Source organism: Hemiscyllium ocellatum, chromosome 29 (assembly GCF_020745735.1).
Source record: "Hemiscyllium ocellatum isolate sHemOce1 chromosome 29, sHemOce1.pat.X.cur, whole genome shotgun sequence".
NCBI lineage: Eukaryota > Metazoa > Chordata > Chondrichthyes > Orectolobiformes > Hemiscylliidae > Hemiscyllium > Hemiscyllium ocellatum.
Genome location: NC_083429.1, coordinates 35,688,170 through 35,706,616, shown reverse-complemented (window position 1 = coordinate 35,706,616; position 18,447 = coordinate 35,688,170). Strand labels below are relative to the sequence as shown.

Below are 18,447 nucleotides of genomic sequence, written 5' to 3'. Positions count from 1 at the left end.
GGGCCACTGTTTGGCTTTATAATCTACTATATGTACAATAAACCACTGGAAGGTTCGACAGTGCAAACTACTTAAAGTATATTGTCTTTGAATACAACATAGGCTTTTATATGATAAACTAGGCAGTCATCAAGTCTGCAGGTGGCAGCATTTCAATAAAACAGAGATCCAAAACATTTCAGGTCAAAAATAAAAGTGATTGTACTTTGTTGTTCGATTTTAGGAAAACATCACAATCCCATCCTTCTGCTAGCCCACTCTGATTTGCATTCCAATTTGGCTCCTGCATCTATCAAGTGCAGGCAGAACAGCCAGAAAATCCAGGAATAATTCATAGGATTCATTTAAAACAAAAAAGGTCCTTGATGCTGTTTAAATCAAGATGTTGATGTTTTTACATATCTGATTGGAGCCAGTGGTGAGAAATTGGCATACATCCCATTGCTCGCTCTTTTGGTACCCAACAAACAAGGACAGTTTATATTATTGACATTATATCAAAACTGAGCTGTTGTTTTTGGATTCGTATACTGTTATAACAACCAAGCAGAGACATCTACGAAAAACAGATGATGTAGTGGAGATCCTGAATAATGCCCAAGAACTCAACAATGACAAGAACATTTGTATTTGAGGTGCCAAATTCTGAACCCAAAAAAATCCCAAATAACTTAGTTGCAGTCCATAACTAGTAACCATAACTTTAGGGGGTGCAAAAAATGATACCTTTGTGAGAGCTTTTCATAGAGTTTTGCTCGTGTTTCACGCAGATGTTTTAGATTGATATTTCATCTTTCCTGATTTTTTTAAATTAGACGCCTGATTTACTTACTGGAGGTTCTTGCAGTACTGCTATCATAAACTTCACAAGGCTAAGAGTGACAAACTAACGTCAGCAAATTCAGATCTCAATCACATGGGTTACACAGAATCAAGAAACAAAAAATGATCTTCTCAGGATTACAATTGTTCATCACTGGGCAGATTTAATTGTTTAAAGTCTGGTTGAAGATTTGTAGCTCGGGTGTCCGTTGTTGTGGTTCTGTTCGCCGAGCTGGAAGTTTTAGCCAGGGAACGAAACGTTTGCAGCAAAAACTTCCAGCTCGGCGAACAGAACCACAACAACAGATTTAATTGTATTGTCACTAAAAGTTAAGTAAACTTTCAAGACAATGTCCATTACTTTACAAACCATTTTTATGGCATGTGGCTCCCAATTTTGGGATTTGCTATCTTCAGTGCAAAGACCATGTGTCATCCGAGTGTGTACAGATTGATTTATAAATTATTGCACAAATCAGATGTGGTTCTACTCACAGTTATGGGGTCAAGTCTGCAGGAATTTACCACATTAATGAAAACATCACTTAAGGACAATACAGAATTCAGTCAAGAAATAAAAGAAAACTAAGTAGAGCTTTCATGGCACCATTAGCCAAATCCCACTATAATTTCTTGAATGACTCTTATTACTCCGCTATATATTATCCTCAGTGAGCTCTGAAGTGTGATTTATTTAGGTGTTTAATGAAGAGAACGAAATTTCTCACTTCAGCATTCTGTTCAAAGTCACAGCTTTTGTTTAACTAACTGTTAGAAATTTCTGTTGCTCATCATTGGCAAAAATTAAAGCTATTCTGTCTATCTTTGACAGCATGAAGTCTGCAATACAATCAAAATCCCAAACTGGTCAAGAGTGACTTCACAGAATTACTGAAGCGTTACGGCACAGGAGGTCATTCAGCCCATTTGGCTCACGCTGGCTCATCAAATGAGCACTAGTACTTAGTACTCTTGCTTTTTCCCTCAATTCTCTTGCACTTTATTTCCATTCAAAAACCATCCAATGCTTTCTTGAATTATTCAATTAAACTGGCCACCAAATTTCTAGTCAGTGCATTCCATAACATCATAACCTGCTGTGTGCATATGTTGCTCATTTCTTCACCTTTGCTTCTTTTACAGATCACTTTAAATTATACAGTATTGTTTTTGTGCCTTTTGTGTGGAAACAGTTTCTCCCTATTTTATTCAGACCATTCATGATCTTGAAAACCTGTATCAAATCTCCTTCCAGCCTTCTTTTTTCCAAGGAAAACAATCCATCTTTGGAACTGAAGATCCTCATTTGTGGAACCATTCTTGTAAATTGCTTTTGCACTGTCTCCAATGCATTTACTGCCTTCCAAAAATGTGGTACATAGCACTACACAAAATATCCCAGCTCAGGTCCATTAAGTATCTCATGAAAGTTCAACATCATCTCTTAATGCCAAGTATACTACATGCTTTGTTTACTACTCTCTCTACTTGGCCTGCTGATATTAATGATTTGTACTTATGTACACCCAGGTTCTTCTGCTCCTGCACCCCTATTTTATACTGTCTTTAAATCTTTTACCAACCAAAATGCATAACCTCACTTTTCTGCATTGAACCTCAACTGCCATCTTGATGAGTTGATCTATGTACTGCTGGAGTTTGACACTGTCCTCCTCAGAGATTATAATTCTTCCAATTTTTCTTGATGGTATTTTTCCATACTGTACTGGACCCAGAGCTGAATCAAATACCCAACATCCATGTTTTCATAAAGACCATCTACATAACATAACCAGCTTCTGCTCCTACCTCAATTCACTGCTACTCATGTAGGTTTGTATTTGTACTTGACTTGTTCAAGTATCTTTTCTCTAACTGAGTCAAATCCCCTTATGAGCTTTAACTGTTTATATCCTATTCCTAAAACTTCTATCTTACATTGGCTGTCTTTTCCTTATAGAAATATACAACACAAGGTCATTCAGCCTATCAGGGGCTGTTTCTTTGGCAGAATGATTCAATTTGTACCACACCTCTGCTCTTGCTCTCTGTGTTATCTTATCTGGTTTCTTCTGCTTTCAAAACATGTATAAAACTCAAATTATCTTGACTTCCAAAAGTTAATGAATCTGCTTCTCTCACTTTCAGGCTGTACATTCCAGATCACAGTAACTCACCATATGTAAACAACTTGTCTCTCCCTTTTGTTCTTCTGCTGCTTATTGTAAATCGGTCTCCTCTGGTTATCAACTCTCACACCAATGGAAGGTTTCTCTCTACCATCTATATTAATCTAAATCCTTCATAATTTGTACACACTACTTACCTCCTGCTCAAAAGTGAATAATCCTAACTATTCCAGAATCCACAATTAACTGGGAGTTATCAGACTTAAGTGGAACTCACAAATGCTAATTTTTATTTCTCTGTACCTTCTCAGCAGCTCTGCATGCTGCACTATCTGCTACCCTGATGTACTTTGTATGGTACAATCTGCCTGGATAGCACACAAAACAACTTTTCACTGTATCTAGGTACATGTGACAACAACAAATCAAACTGAAAGATACAAAATTAGGCTTTCAATCACTGTATCAAAATGCATGCCGTCATCATCTCATCTCTGGTACCTAGTATCTTTTCTTCATCCTCAGCCTTTCATATTCTCCCTATAGCATGACATTCAAAACTGCATACAAGGCTGGAGCTGACAGCAATGTCCAAAACCCTTTAATGAGGCTTCTTCCTCAGTACCAAAATAACCTTTATCAGTCACAGTCTGACATGACTATGACAAAGATTAACTATCCATCCTAATCCTCTCTTCCTGTCTGAAGCCTTTGCCATAGTTGACCACAACAACTGTTCTGATGGTTCAGCAATATTGTCCATTTTGGTAGGATTGAAACTGTTTGGCTTCATCCTCATCTGCTAGCCATGAGAGAATCATTCACAATGATCTCTCTTTATATTCAGCTTCGCTATTTCTGGCGACCTTCAAGGATCTATCACCTCCACAGTTTTTTCAGTGACTCCAAATTGTCCAATTTTTATCTGGTATGCAAAAATTTCCTCCAATCGAGTATTGGGAGGATAGTTTCTAACCACCAACTCAATATTAACTTAATATCTGCAAACTTAATTTGATCTAAGAGTTTCTGACCATATACTCATGTCATTGGCCAAAAAAGCCTAACTTCTAAAAAGGTGCCCAATTTTACATTACCTCACCTACTTCCAAAAGCCTCACCCATGCTTTTTTACCTACGGATTTCGGATTCCTATTCACTCAATTGGCTTACAAGTAGACTATCCTCCATAATATGAGGTTACCTAAAGATACGCTGCTTTTGTCCTAATTCACATCAAGTTCCACTCACTGGTTACCATATGCTCACTGAAATGCATTAGCTCCTATTTATACAACAACTCAATTTAAATCCATTGTTTTCAAATACATCAACAGAATGCACCTCTCTTGTAATTTTCTCCAGCTGCAAGTACTCTGATATATCAAAGTTCCTCTAATCCTGCATTCTTGTACATTCCAATATAATTTGTTCCAGCAACAGTGGCTATGGTCTCAGCAGTCATAGCCTCAAGAACTGAATTCTCTCCACAGAAGTCTCCACTTTTCTTTCTTCCTTTAGGATATTATTTTTAAAAATATCTTCTTGACTAAGCTTTGTATCATAAAGTTGTGTCATTTACAACACACAATGAAGCCATATGTATCACTGTGTCTATGCCAGCTCATGAAACATTCTAGCCAGTCTCACTTCCCTGCTCAATCCCTGTTGCTCGGCTAGCTCTAAATGTTCATCCAATTTCCTTTTGAAATTAACTGATCCTCATTGAAAAATGTTCATCTGCTGTAACTTTTAACCATTATCTATTATGTATAGTGCTGTCCTATTCAAGCCAACTGGTACTGGATGAAAGAAATACTAAATGTCATTCCTGTGCAACATATGGCAACATTGTGATTGCAACATTGTGACTTTAATCTTCAGTTAATCTTCAATTTCAATCTATTGCTCTACCCAGGTAGAGGAGCTCCAGGTCATTAGTGCTGTGCAAAAAACTTTGTTCTTCAACTTCCACCGTATGTCTTGCTCACAATCTGATCTTTTAGTCCAAGTTTTGTTTGGTCTCTATCTAAGAAAGGATATTCTGGCTACGGGAGGGAGTGCAAACAAGGTTTACCAGACTGATTCCAGGGATGGCAGCACCGATGTATGAAGAAAGACTATATTCACTGGTGTTCAAAAAAAATGAGGGGGTAAAGTTCATAGAAACTTGTAAAATTCCAGCAGGACTAGAAGGTTATTCCTGATGACCGGAGAGACCAAAAGCAAGGCGTCACACACTAGGGATATGGAGCAGGACATTTGAGGCTGAGATTAGGATGAATTTTATCACCTAGAGAGTAGCAAGCATGTGAAAATCTCTGTCATAAAAAGCAATTGGGGCAAAATCATTGAAAGTTTTCAAGAAGTCAGGCATAGTTTTAGTGCCAAAGAAGAAAAAGGAACAGGGTACTGAGTTGGATGATCAGTCATGATCAAATTGAATGGCTGAGCAGGTTTGAAGGGCCAAATAGCCTACTTCTGTTACAACTTTCTAAGGTTTCTGTCTCAGAACCTTTAAACTATTCAGCTGGTAACTTTCTGGAAGTCTCTTAAAATATCACCCCTCTCCTTTAAACATGACAACTCAAGGGGAAAGTGAGGACTGCAGATCCTGGAGATCAGGGTCAGAAGTGTGGTGCTGGAAAAGCACAGCAGGTCAGGCAGCATCCGAGGAGCAGGAGAAATGAAGTTTCGCGCATAAGCCCTTCATTAGGCCTGATCTACTGTGCTTTTCCACCACACTTCCATCGTGACAACCCAGTTTTAAAAGCCTCCTTATCAAATTTAACAAAATGCGTTAATATCCATTATTCTTGGGTTGGGAGTAAAATGGAGATATTACTGTGTTAAAGATGATATTGCCTAATAGCTCAAAAATAATGTCTATAACAATTCTAAGCAATTAGTTCAGACTGGACTTCAGGATTGCTACCTAATTCTGTAGTTACATGAAAAAGAGGTAGATAACATATTTCATTTGACAGATTCGACGTATCAATAGTCCAACTGCATTCAGTGAGGGGGCCCCAGTTGACTCACCTCCCAACAGTTCATCGCGCTTTGCAAGTGAAGCAACACGACTGAACAACCATCTCGACAATAATCTCCAACAATTTAAAGAACAAGTTGTATTGCAACCCATATTAAGGCCTTGGGTACCTACCAATCTGTCCTATGAACTCGATTTTAATCCCCTGATGTTCTAGCCTTTTCCCGGGGTTTTTCAGGGTGACATTTACTTTCCCGGAGACGGTTTCTCCATCGTAAAACAGGTAGTATTTATCCTTCTTCCCATCTTCTGTCTTGTGCTCTACTCTTTTACGCGTCTCAGCGTCATTCAACACAACGTCAATTTCTGCACTTTGCCCAAAACTGAAGAAGCTCATCTTTCGCTGGCCTTTTGTTATTGCTTACAAGAGTGCGGCGTAGATCTGTATCTCCCTCAATCTTCCCACTTTAAAGCACGCCGCTTGGCCCTGTACAAATACCAGCCCAGTGGGTCCAGGCTGGCTCGGAGCCTTTTTCCTGTTTCTGTGTCTCTGCAGCAACTTCACCCTCAAACTCACTGCGCATGCGCCGCTACCTCCCGCTCTCCCACCCTCCTGCAAAAGGCGCATGCGCCGCTACCTCCCGCTCTACCACCCTCCCGCAAAACGCGCATGCGCCTCTACCTCCTGCTCTACCACCCTCCTGCAAAACGCGCATGCGCCGGCATTGTGTCATGTGACAGCACTCCCTTTTCATAAAATATATATAGAGAGAGGAACAAAGAAATGCAGAAAGGAAAATGAAATTTTTATCCTCCTCTATACCCACACAACTTGTTCAATATTGCATGGAATTTAATATTAATGGCCAAAGATTTGCAAGTTAGGTAGTTTGGCCATGTTAGATATTGCCCTATTAAAATCTGAAGAACTGCAGATGCCTTAAATCAAAAAACAAAAAAAATACTAGTTGCTGGAAGAGCTCAGCAGCATCTATGTAGAGAACACAGCGTTAACATTTCGGGTCAAGAACAGAGGAAAGGTCACTGGACCCGAAAACGTTAACTCTGTTTTCTCTGCACAGGTGCTGCCAGACCTGCTGAGCTCTTCTAGCAACTTGTTTTGTGTCTCTGTTAAATATTGCCCTGCAGGGTCTGGGTTTGACGTGTTAGTCGTGGTTAAAACTCTATGTTGGGTTCCAGGAATGCTCCTGGAAGGATTGATGCAGACTCGATGGGTGAATGGACTCCTTCTGGACCGCAGGGATTCTGTGATTCGCTGCTAATTAGAATGAAAGCAAAATACTATGGAGCTGGAAATGTAAACTAAGCACAGTGAATGCTGCAGAAACTCAACTGGCCTGTGGAGAAAGTTAAAGTTTCTACTCTGATGTTGAGTGACTCGAAACGTTAATTTGTGTTTTTCTCTCTGCCAGACTTGCTAACTTTGTCTAGTATTCCGTGTTTATTACTAATTTAAACGTTACTCCTCACTGAGAAGACTAAAAGTGGAAGAGAATCCGCCGCCAGTTTGAATATTCATAATTCCAACCGACAAAGGAGCGCGCATGTGCAATAACGGCCGCCCGGGGCGGTGGAGAATTTGTTTTTTTTAAAACAAAAGCGGGATTGAGATACGAATGTTAAAGACATTGTGTAACTTACACATGCAAAGTCGGTGATGGGGGGGGAAAAAAGAAAACGTATAAGACGTTTGGAGCGGGCGGAGGTGTTAGCGCCAGTGCGCATGTGCGTGCCTTTTTGGCGGCTGGAGTCAAGGTTTGAAATGGCTGGAGCTCAGCTGGTGGCCAGCCTGGAATATTTCAAACTGCGCTGCATCAGCACAGGTAAGGGGCTCTGAGCAGGACGTAGACGCCTCGTCACTGCTTTGTGATAAGTTAAGGACCTAGTTAATAACCAAAACACTTCATTTATTAGGAACAGATTATTGCAGAACAGGAAGGCAGATTACTATCTAAATGGAGTCAAGTTAGAATAAAGGGGCAGTACAATGAGATCTAGGTGTTCTTGGACATCAGTCAATGAAACAAGCATGCAGGTACAGCAGGCAGTGAAGGAATCTGATGGCATGCTGGACTTCATAAAAAGAGGAATTGAGTATAGGAGCAAAGAGGTCCTTCTGCATCTGTGCAGGGCCCTGGTGAGACTGCGCATTGTGTGTAGTTTTAGTCTCCAAATTTGAGGAATTACGTTCTGGCTATTGAGGGAGTGCAGCATAGGTTCATGAGGTCAATTCCCAGAATGGTGGGACTATCATATGTTGAAAGATTGGAGCGACTGGGCTTGTAGACACCTGAGTTTAGAAGGGTGAGAGGGGATCTAATTGAGATGTACAAGATGGAGACCCTGGAGGTAGGAAGCATGTTTCTGCTGATGGGTGAGTCCAGAACCAGAGGACGCAGTTTAAAAATAAGGGTAGGCCATTTAGAACAGAGTTCGATTAGATTAGACTTACAGTGTGGAAACAGGCCCTTCGGCCCAACAAGTCCACACCGACCCACCGAAGCGAAACCCACCCATACCCCTACATTTACCCCTTACCTCACACTACGGGCAATTTAGCATGGCCAATTCACCTGACCCGCACATCTTTGGACTGGGAGGAAACCGGAGCACCCGGAGGAAACCCACGCAGACACGGGGAGAACGTGCAAACTCCACACAGTCAGTCACCTGAGTCGGGAATTGAACCCGGATCTCAGGCGCTGTGAGGCAGCAGTGCTAACCACTGTGCCACCGTGCCGCCCACTATTGAGGAGAAACTTCTTCACCCAGAGAATGGTGGATATATGGAATGCTCTGCCCCAGAAGGCAGTGGAGGCCAAGTCTCTGGGTACTTTCAAGAAAGAGTTGGGTAGAGTTCTTTAAAGATAGTAGAATCAAGGGATGAAGCATGAACAGGACACTGTGGATGATCAGCCATGATCATAATGAATGGTGGTGCTGGCTTGAAGGGCCAAATGGCCTGCTGCTGCACCTTTGTCTATTGTCAGATGCTGGAATCTGGACAGAAAACAACAAGCACTGCAGATCACAGCAGGTCAGGTAGCATCCATGAAGAGAGAGACTCTTCAGGGCTGAAGTCAAGTCTGAAGGGGACAGCATTTATGCCATAGTTTGGAGCGTAGGGTGCTGGTGGAGAAAGGATGTTGATGGTTCAGATTAAGTGATTGAAATGTGAGAATGGCAAAACAATAGTGACAATTTGAAGATGCTGGTATTGGACAGGGGTGTGTAAAGTTAAAATCACACAGGTTATAGTCCAACAGGTTAATTTGGAAGCACTAGCTTTCGGAGTGGCTCGTACATCCAAATACACCTGTTTGACTAGAACAATATTGTATCTCCTGCCAGACCTGAAAGAGTAAACTGTCCCACTAGGGTGAGGGGAGAAAGAGTATTATATCAGAATGTAACAAGCTGAAAGTTAAATGAAGAAATGGTTCAAAATTTGAAGCCATGTGCTGACATGTTCGGTCACATACATTGCTATTTGGATGCTGATGGTTTAGATTATGCAGGATGCTGTAGGAGAAAGTGAGGGCTGTGGATGCTAGGGATCAGAGTTGAAAAGTGTGATGCTGAAAAAGCACAGCAGATCAGGCAGCATCTGAGGAGCAGGAGAATTGACGTTTCTGGCACTAGCCCTTCATCAGGAATGTAGAGGGGAGGAGGGGGCTGGAAGATGAATAGGAGGGGGTCTGGGAGGAAGGTAGCTGGGAAGGCGATAGTTAGATGCAGGTGGTGAGTGATGGTGATATTTGGGGCAGAGAGTGGCACGGATAGGTGGAAAGAAAGATGAGCAGGTAGGACAGTTCAAGAGGGTGTTGCCAAGTTTGAAGGGTTGGATTTGAGATGAGGTGGGGGAGGAGAGATGAGGTAACCAGTGAAATTGACATTGAAATCTTGTGGTTGGAGGGTCCAAAAGCTGAAGAGGAGGTGTTCTTCTGCCAGGCGTTGGGTGGCTAGGCCGTGTGGCCGACCACTTCAACCAATCCCGATGCGCTGTAGTTGCCCACTTCAACTAACCCCACTGCGGTGACGCTGATCACTTCAACTACCCCCTCTCACTCTGCCAAAGACTTGCAAGTCCTGGGTCGCCTCCACTGCTGAGTCTAGCCACCTGATGTCTGGAAGAACGTCTCATCTTCTGCCTTGAGACCCTCCAGTCACATGACATCTATGTCGATTTCACCGGTTTTCCCCATCTCCCCTCCCTTCCACCTCATCCCAGATCCAACCCTCCAACACGACACTGCCCTCTTGAACTATCCTATCTGTCCATCTCGCTTCCCACCTATCTGCTCCAACTTCCACTGATCCATCAGCATCAGCCTCCACCTGCATCTATCTATCTCCTTTCCAGCTACCTTTGCCCCAGCCCTACCACTCCACCCCATTTATCGCTCAGCCCCTTCTGCCACCCTCCCCTGCTCCACCCCAATCACAACATCGCTGATGAAGCGCTTATGCTTGAAATGTCGGTTCTCCTGCTTCTTGGATGCTGTCTAACCTGCTGTTCTCTTTCAGCTAAATACTTTTCAAAGCTGCTGTCGGTCCTAGTTGTGATTGACAGGCAATTGATCCACCTATATATCTTGCAGTTTACTAAATCCTCAGTGTGCTGAACCAGCCAGCTGCAAGTGCAAGCACTTGGTTACCTACTGTATACTTGGTATATGGCAATTAATTTTCCAGACAATGTTTTGTCTTTTACAATCAATTTGATGAATCTTCTTGTTGTGTAAGAATTTAATGCAACTGTCTGTGGTAGTTTGACACTTGATTTTATGTTGACCCATGTGTATCTGTGGATTAAACAACCTGTCCCAGGAATACCATACATTTGCCTGTTGATCACTGGTTGTATGCTGATAATTGTGGTTGTGTTTTTGTTATTTTTGTATGTAGGTGTTGTAGGGATTCTTGCACAAAGTTCTGTATGTACATAGGTATGGTTTAACAGTTTTAGCAGTCTTCACATATGTTTTGATTTATGAGTCATGTTGGATATCTGTAGGTATTATGATTTAAATATTTTACAAGTATGGTGAATATTGGTCAAGATTTCAGTGTAATTAAAGATTGGGAATGAAACCTTGTTCCAAATTTGTTTTAATAACTCAGAACAAGTAGAGTAAATACTGAATCTGAAATCAAAACATAAAAAGCAGGACATACATTTTAAGGGCAATACAGAAGCTCGACAGGAGGAAAGAATAAAGAGTACCCACCCCCTTTTGCCAATTGAACTGTGCTTTCATTTAAATCCATTTCAGCTCTGATTTTAATTTACTCTCTCTATAACTCACTTTTACCTTTCAAGAGACTCTTTTAAAAGTTTTCTCTAACCAGACTTTTGATCATCTCACCTAAGATCGCAGTGTCATATTATTTGTGTGTGAAGCGCCTGAGAACATAGTGCAATGGTAAAGACATTTAGAAATTGTTGCATCATCATCTGTTTTGGCCTTTCTTCCCTCCTCCTTTTCCCTCCCTTTTTTTGAAGCTGCTTAAAACCATCTTCAAATTTTTAGTTATAATCAATAGGCATTGACCTGAAACAAGGTCTGACGTTGAGTGGGGAAAATGCTAACACCTTTTAATAAAGGATCTTATAACAAATCTATTTGTTTATTAATAGACTTCTGGTTTGAATGCCAGGCTTCCAGGAATTCTTGTGCGTATCTTTGTTTAGCCTGTCCCAGTTGAACTAGTCTCCTTCATCTGAGTCAACGGATGCTAGTGAGAGTTGGTCCTGTCTTTTCCTGGCTCATGTATCCTGGTGGCTAAGTTCTTGCCTGTTTGTCCAATATAATGTTTGTTGCAGTACTTGCAGGGTGTTTTGTGTATAATGTTCATTCTGCTGGCTGTGGCACCGGGGTCCTTTTAAATTCATTACTGACACAGTTACTATTCTATAAGCTGAGCTACAAATCTCAAATCTCATGGGGTGAAGCCACAATTCGGGTATTGAGCATGGTAATCAGCCATGATCATTTTGAATGGTGCAGCTGGCTTGAGAAGTCAATTGACTTACACTTGCACGCCAACACTCTACTTCCTCAGAAGGTTAAGGAAATTCATGTTCAGAATGACCCCACTTTTATAGATGCACCATAGAAAGCATCCTATACAGATGCATCACAGCTTCTGCTTAAGACTGCACGAAATGAGAGAGTTGTGAATGCAGCCCAGTCCACCACAAAGTAACTAGCCTTCCTTCTATTGACTATGTCTACACTTCCCGGTATATTCTTTTCCACCGTCTTCCATGGGGTAGAAAACATAAATGTTTGAAAACATGTACTAGCTCATTCATAAAGTCAGGAAGTATGGGATACAGGGAGATTTGGCTATCTTTATTCAGAATTGGCTGCTGACAGAAGACCGTGTGTGGTTGTGGATGTAAAGTATTCTGCCTGGGGGTGAGTGTTGAGTGGAGTCACACAGGGCTCTGTCCTTAGGCTTCTGCTCTTTGTAGATTTTTATAAATGACTTGGATGAGAAGATTGAGGGGTGGGTTAATAAATTTGCAGACGACACAAAGGTTGGAGATGTCGTCAACAGTATCGAGGGCTATTGCAGGCTGCAGCATGACATAGACAGGATGCAGAGCTGGGCTGAAAAATGGCAGATGGAGTTCATCCTGGATGATTGCGAAGTGATACGTTTTGGAAGGTTGAATACGAATGCTGAATATAGGATTAAAGACAGGATTCTTGGCAGTGTGGAGGAACAGAGGGATCTGGGTGTGCAAGTACATAGATCCCTCAAAGTTGCCACCCAAGTGGATAAGGCTGTTAAGAACCCATATAGTGTTTTGGCTTTCATTAACAGGGGGATCAAGTTTGAGTGGCAAGGTTTTGCTATAGCTCTACAAGTCCCTGGTGAGACCACACTTGGAATCTTGTGTCTAGTTCTGGTCGCCCTACTATAGGAAAGATACAGAGGCTTTGGAGAGGATGCAAAGAAGGTTTACCAGGATGTTGGCTGGACTGGAGGGCTTGCCTTATGAAGAAAGGTTGAATAAGCTCGGACTTTTCTCTCTGGAGAGGAGACCTGATCAAGGTATACAAGATAATGAGTGGAATAGATAGTCAATAGCCAGAGACTTTTCCCCAGGTCAGCATTGACTGGTATGAGGAGTCATAGTTTGAAGATATTAGGAGGAAGACATAAAGGAGACATCAGAGGTAGGTTCTTTGCACAGAGAGTTGTGAATGCATGGGATATGTTGCCAGCTGTGGTGATGGAAACAGGGTCATTAGGGACATCTAAGCGACTACTGGACATGCACATGGAGAGCAGTGAGTTAAGGGTGAGTAGGTGAAGTTATTATATTTTACATTAGGATTAAACCTTGGCATAACATCATGGGTCAAAGGGCCTGTTCTGTGCTGTACTTTTCATTGTTCTACTGATAGACTTAAAAGCTGCTTCTTCTCCACTGCTACCAGACTTATGAATGTACCTATGGTTAGAATTTGTTTTTCTTTGCACCTTCTTTGTAGCTGTAACAATATATTCTGCATTCTCTTTTATTGCCCTGAGCTACTTAGAGTCACAGAGATGTACAGCATGGAAACAGACCCTTCGGTCCAACCCGTCCATGCCGACCAGCTATCCCAACCCAATCTCGTCCCACCTGCCAGTATCTGGCCCATATCCCTCCAAACCCTTCCTATTCATTTACCCATCCAAATGTCTCTTAAATGTTGCAGTTGTACCAGCCTCCACCATATCCTCTTGCAGCTCATTCCATACACGTACCACCCTCTGCGTGAAAAAGTTGCCCCTTGGGTCTCTTTTATATCTTTCGCCTCTCGCCCTAAACCTATGCCCTCTAGTTCTGGACTCCCCGACCCCAAGGAAAAGATTTTGTCTATTTATCCTATCCATGCCCCTCATAATTTTGTAAACCTCTTTAATGTCACCCCTCAGCCTCCGATGCTCTAGGGAAAACAGCCCCAGCCTGTTCAGCCTCTCCCTATAGCTCAGATCCTCCAACCCTGGCAACATCCTTGTCAATCTTTTCTGAACCCTTTCAAGTTTCACAACATTTTTCCGATAGGAAGGAAACCAGAATTGCACGCAATATTCCAACAGTGGCCTAACCAACATCCAATACAGCCGCAACATGACCTCCCAACTCCGGTACTCAATACTCTGACCAATAAAGGAAAACATACCAAACACCTTCTTCACTATCCTACCTACCTGCGACTCCACTTTCAAGGAGCTATGAACCTGCACTCCAAGGTCTCCTTGTTCAGCAACACTCCCTAGGATCTTACCATTAAGTGTATAAGTCCTGCTAAGATTTGCTTTCCCAAAATGCAGCACCTCCCATTTATCTGAATTAAATTCCATCTGCCACTTCCCAGCCCATTGGCCCATCTGGTCAAGATCCTGTTGTAATCTGAGGTAACCCTCTTTGCTGTCCACTATTCCTCTAATTTTGGTGTCATCTGCAAACTTACTAACTGTACCTATTATACTCGTATCCAAATCATTTATGTAAATGACAAAAAGTAGAGGACCCAGCACCGATCCTTGTGGCACTTCACTGGTCACAGGCTTCCAGTCTGAAAAACAACCCTCCACCACCACCCTCTGTGTACTTATGTAAAGTTTAATTTGTCTGATAAGCACACGGAGTATTTGCAGCAATTCTGCTTTGATAGTAATTCCCCTTGAAGAACAGTTGGAAATGGGCAATAAGTGCTAATGTGACCAATGATGGCCACATTCTGTGGAAATATAAACAATCAAAAATGTTAGTGTGCTCACTTTTTTTTTCTAAAGTATGGTTTTTATACCTTGGTGTATATCTTTCTATCAATCTATCAGCCTGGAGGTAAACTGGAGTTCTGGGCAATCTGTTCCCATGATACTTCCACATCATTTTTTTACTGTCCACCAGAGAGTTATAGAGTCATAGATGTACAGCATGGAAACAGATACTTCCAATTTGTCCATGCTGGCCAGATATCCCAACCCAATCTAGTTCCACCTGCCAACACTCCGTCCATATCCCTCCAGACCCTTCCTGTTCATATACCCATCTAGGTGCCTTTTAAATGTTACAAGTGTAGTAGCCTTCACTTCCACTGGCCGCTCATTCCATACATGTTTCACCCTCTGCATGAAAAACTTGCCCCTTAGATCTCTTTTATATTTTCCCTGCTCACCTTAAACCTATGCCCTCTAGTTCCAGACTCCCCCCAACCAGGGAAGAGACTGTCTATTTATCTTATCCATGCCCCTCATGATTTTATGAACCTGTATAAGGTCACCCCTCAGCCTCTTACACTCAGGGAAAACAGCCCCAGTCTGTTCAGTCTCTCCCGGTAGTTCAAATCCTCCAACCTGGCAACGTCCTTGTAAATCTTTACTGAACCCTTTCAAGTTTCACCATATCCATCTGATAGGAAGGAGACCAGAATTGCATGCAGTATTCCAACAGTGGTCTAACCAATGTCCTACACAGCCGCAACATGACCTTCCAAATCATGTACTCCATACTCTGACCAATAAAGGAAAGCATCCCAAATGCCTTCTTCACTATCCTATCTACCTGCGACTTCACTTTGAAGGAGATATGAGCCTGCACTCCAAGGTCTCTTTGTTATCTACAAGTTGGTAAGTGGGGAAAAAAAACAGAAAGGTTGCCTTCCCTGTTCAGCACTCCTTAGATTCTAAAGTTTGTCATTTAAAGACATGTTGCACATTGGCATTATCTTTGTTAACTGAGTAAATATTAACACAAATCCCATTATGTATTATATGTTAAATAACTAGCATGTTAATTAACTTCTCCTTTTCTTTTCAGTTTCTCATGAACCTATTAGACTATCAGCAGTTTAGAAGAAAAAAGATTTCTAGGTTTTGGTTGTCAGTTCATGGATGAAAATCACTTTGAATATATCTCAGGACATTGCCAATTTAAATTTAAAAAATTGTTGCCAGTGATGTCGAGGAGCGCAGCACTCTATGAAACATATGCAACAATAGAAAGTTGGATACTGGCCATTGCACAAACTTTAACGCTCGTTTTAATTCCCTGTCTTATTATCTTTCTGATGTTTGCTATTTTTTTCTAACTGTGATTTGCTAGTGTTCCAGTGAAGTTCAATTCAAACTTTGAGAACAACATCTTACCTTTTACCTCTGCAATCTCATGGATGCTAAAGTTCAGGAACTTTAGGTCTGAACCTTTTGCTTTTATTTGATCTGTGTTTTCCCCTTTCTTTGTTTTTTTTAAAAAAATTATCATTCATATTGCATTCTGACGGTTTTAATATAAAAATTAACCAGAATTAAAGGAGGAGGTAACAGTGCACATCTCAGGAGAGGTTATTAAAATCTCCAGCACAGATACAAATAGGAACGAGTGTATGGAAAGGGTTAGCAATCAAACTTCAAGCATACTGGACAAATGAATGACAATAAGAAGAGGGAAGGTTATTTAGGACCGAAGGTGTTATGTCTGAATGCAGGCAGTATAAGGGATAAAGTAAATGAGTTTGTGGTGCAGATTCAAATTGTGGCGCCCACCATGTCATACCTGCCAGAGACATAGTTGTAAGGGGATCAGGACTGGGAACTGAATATTCAAGAATATTCATCCTATCGAAAAGATAGACAGGTGGGCAGAGGGGTGTGGTTGCCTTATAAGTAAGAAATGGCATTAAGTCAGTTGTAAGAAACAAAGTAGTGACAGATGTTGTAGAATTTGTGGGTAGAATTGAGGAAACAAAACCTAGTTGGAGTAATGTGTAGGCCTCCAAACAGTAGTTAGGAGTTGGGGTGCAAAATACTCTAGGAGCTAGAAAAAATGTATAGGAAAGGCAAAGTTACAATGATCCTGGGGTTTTTCAATATGAAAGTGGACTGGGAAAATCAGATTGGTAGTGGATTGTAAGGAAAGCAATTTGTGGAATGTCCATGAGATGACTTTTTGGAGCAGCTTGTGGTGGAGCCCACTCAGGAAGAGGCAATACTGGATATAGTATTGTGCAATGAGGCAGGCTTGATGAGTGAGCTTAAGGTGAAGGTACTTTTCAGAGGCAGTGATCATAATATGATTGAATTTACCTGCAATTTGAGAGAGCGAAGATTAGAATCAGAAGCAACAGTATTAATAGCTGAAGAAAGACAACTGCAGAGGCACGAGGAAGGAGCTAGGTAAACTTGACTGGGAGAGGAGCCTAGCAGGAAAGACAATGGAACAGCAATGATGGGAGTTTCTGGGTGTAATTTAGGAGACTCATCCTGAGGAAAAAGTATGGTACAGGGAGGATGAGGCAACCTTGGTTGACTGGGGAAGTCAGGTATAGCATGAAAGCAAATAATGTGAGAAACCAGAGGATTGGGAAGCTTACAAAGATCAACCGAGTGTAACATAAAAAAAAGGAAGGAGAAGATTAAATATGACAGTAAGCTAGCCAGTAATATCAAGGAAGACGCTAATAGTTTCTTTAGATATATACAGGGCAAAAGAGAGGCAAAAATGGGCATTTTGGTTACTCAAAAATGATGCTGCAGAGATAATAGTTGGAAACGAGGAAATGGCTGAGGAACTGAATAATTACTTCACATCAGTTTTCACGGGAACGCATGAGTAATATTCCAAAAAATTCAAGAGCATGAGGGGCTAGAGTTGGGTATGGTGGCAATCACCAAGGAGAAGGTGCTAGAAAAAACCTAAATGACCTGAAGATGAATAAATCATCTGGACCAGATATATTACACTCCAGGGACACAGCTGAAGGGATCATGGAGGTTTTGGTGATCTTTCAGGAATTGCTTGAATTAGAGAGGATCTCGGAGGACTGGAAAATTGCTAACATGACACCCCTGTTTTAAAAAGGGAGTAAGGCAAAAGAGTTAAAATTGGACCAATTAGCCTTACATCTGTTGTAGTCAAGATCCTGGAATCCATTGCAAAGGATGAGATTTCTGAATACTTGGAAGTTTATGGTAAAATAGGGCAAAGTTAGCATGGTTTCATCAAGGGGTGATTATGCTTGACATCAGCTAGAATTATTTGAGGAGGTAAGGTGCAGGTTAGACCAAGGAGAGCCAGTGGATGTTATCTACCTGGACTTCAAGAAGGCCTTTGACAAGGTGCCACACAGGAGGCTACTGAGTAAGATAAGGGCCATGGTGCCAGAGGCAAGGTGCTAGCATATATAAAAGCTTGGCTGTCTGACAGAAAGCAGAAAGTGGGGGTGAAGGGATCCTTCTCAGGATGGCAAGTGGTGTTCCACAAGGCTCAGTGTTGGGACCACAACTTTTCATTTTATATATTAACGATCTAGATAAAGGAATTGAGGGCATTCTGTCTAAGTTTGCATATGAGTCAAAGATAGGTCTAGGGACAACTGGCATTGAGAAGGCAGAAGAATTAGGACAGTGGGCAAAGAATTGGCAGATGGAGTACAAAGTGGGAAAGTGAGGGCGTGCACTTGGGTAGGAAGA

The 18,447-nt window shown here is 41.6% G+C and overlaps 2 protein-coding genes across 3 annotated transcripts in view; one reads left to right on the top strand and one right to left on the bottom strand.

Annotated features, from left to right (window-relative positions):
• LOC132829478 (vacuolar protein sorting-associated protein 26B-like) overlaps positions 1 to 6,510 on the bottom strand; it is a 37,569-nt gene extending 31,059 nt beyond the window's left edge. The window contains exon 1 of the mRNA XM_060846683.1: positions 6,118 to 6,510. Coding sequence (XP_060702666.1) covers positions 6,118 to 6,340 — 223 coding nt within the window. The 5' untranslated portion in view covers positions 6,341 to 6,510. The remainder of the gene's footprint in view (positions 1 to 6,117) is intronic.
• Positions 6,511 to 7,719: 1,209 nt separating this feature from the next.
• The window catches only part of ncapd3 (non-SMC condensin II complex, subunit D3), a 76,854-nt gene continuing 66,126 nt past the window's right edge, over positions 7,720 to 18,447 (top strand). For both annotated transcript variants that reach the window (XM_060846881.1, XM_060846880.1), the window contains exon 1: positions 7,720 to 7,787. In XM_060846881.1, the coding sequence (XP_060702864.1) occupies positions 7,727 to 7,787 (61 nt within the window). In that variant the 5' untranslated portion in view covers positions 7,720 to 7,726. The remainder of the gene's footprint in view (positions 7,788 to 18,447) is intronic.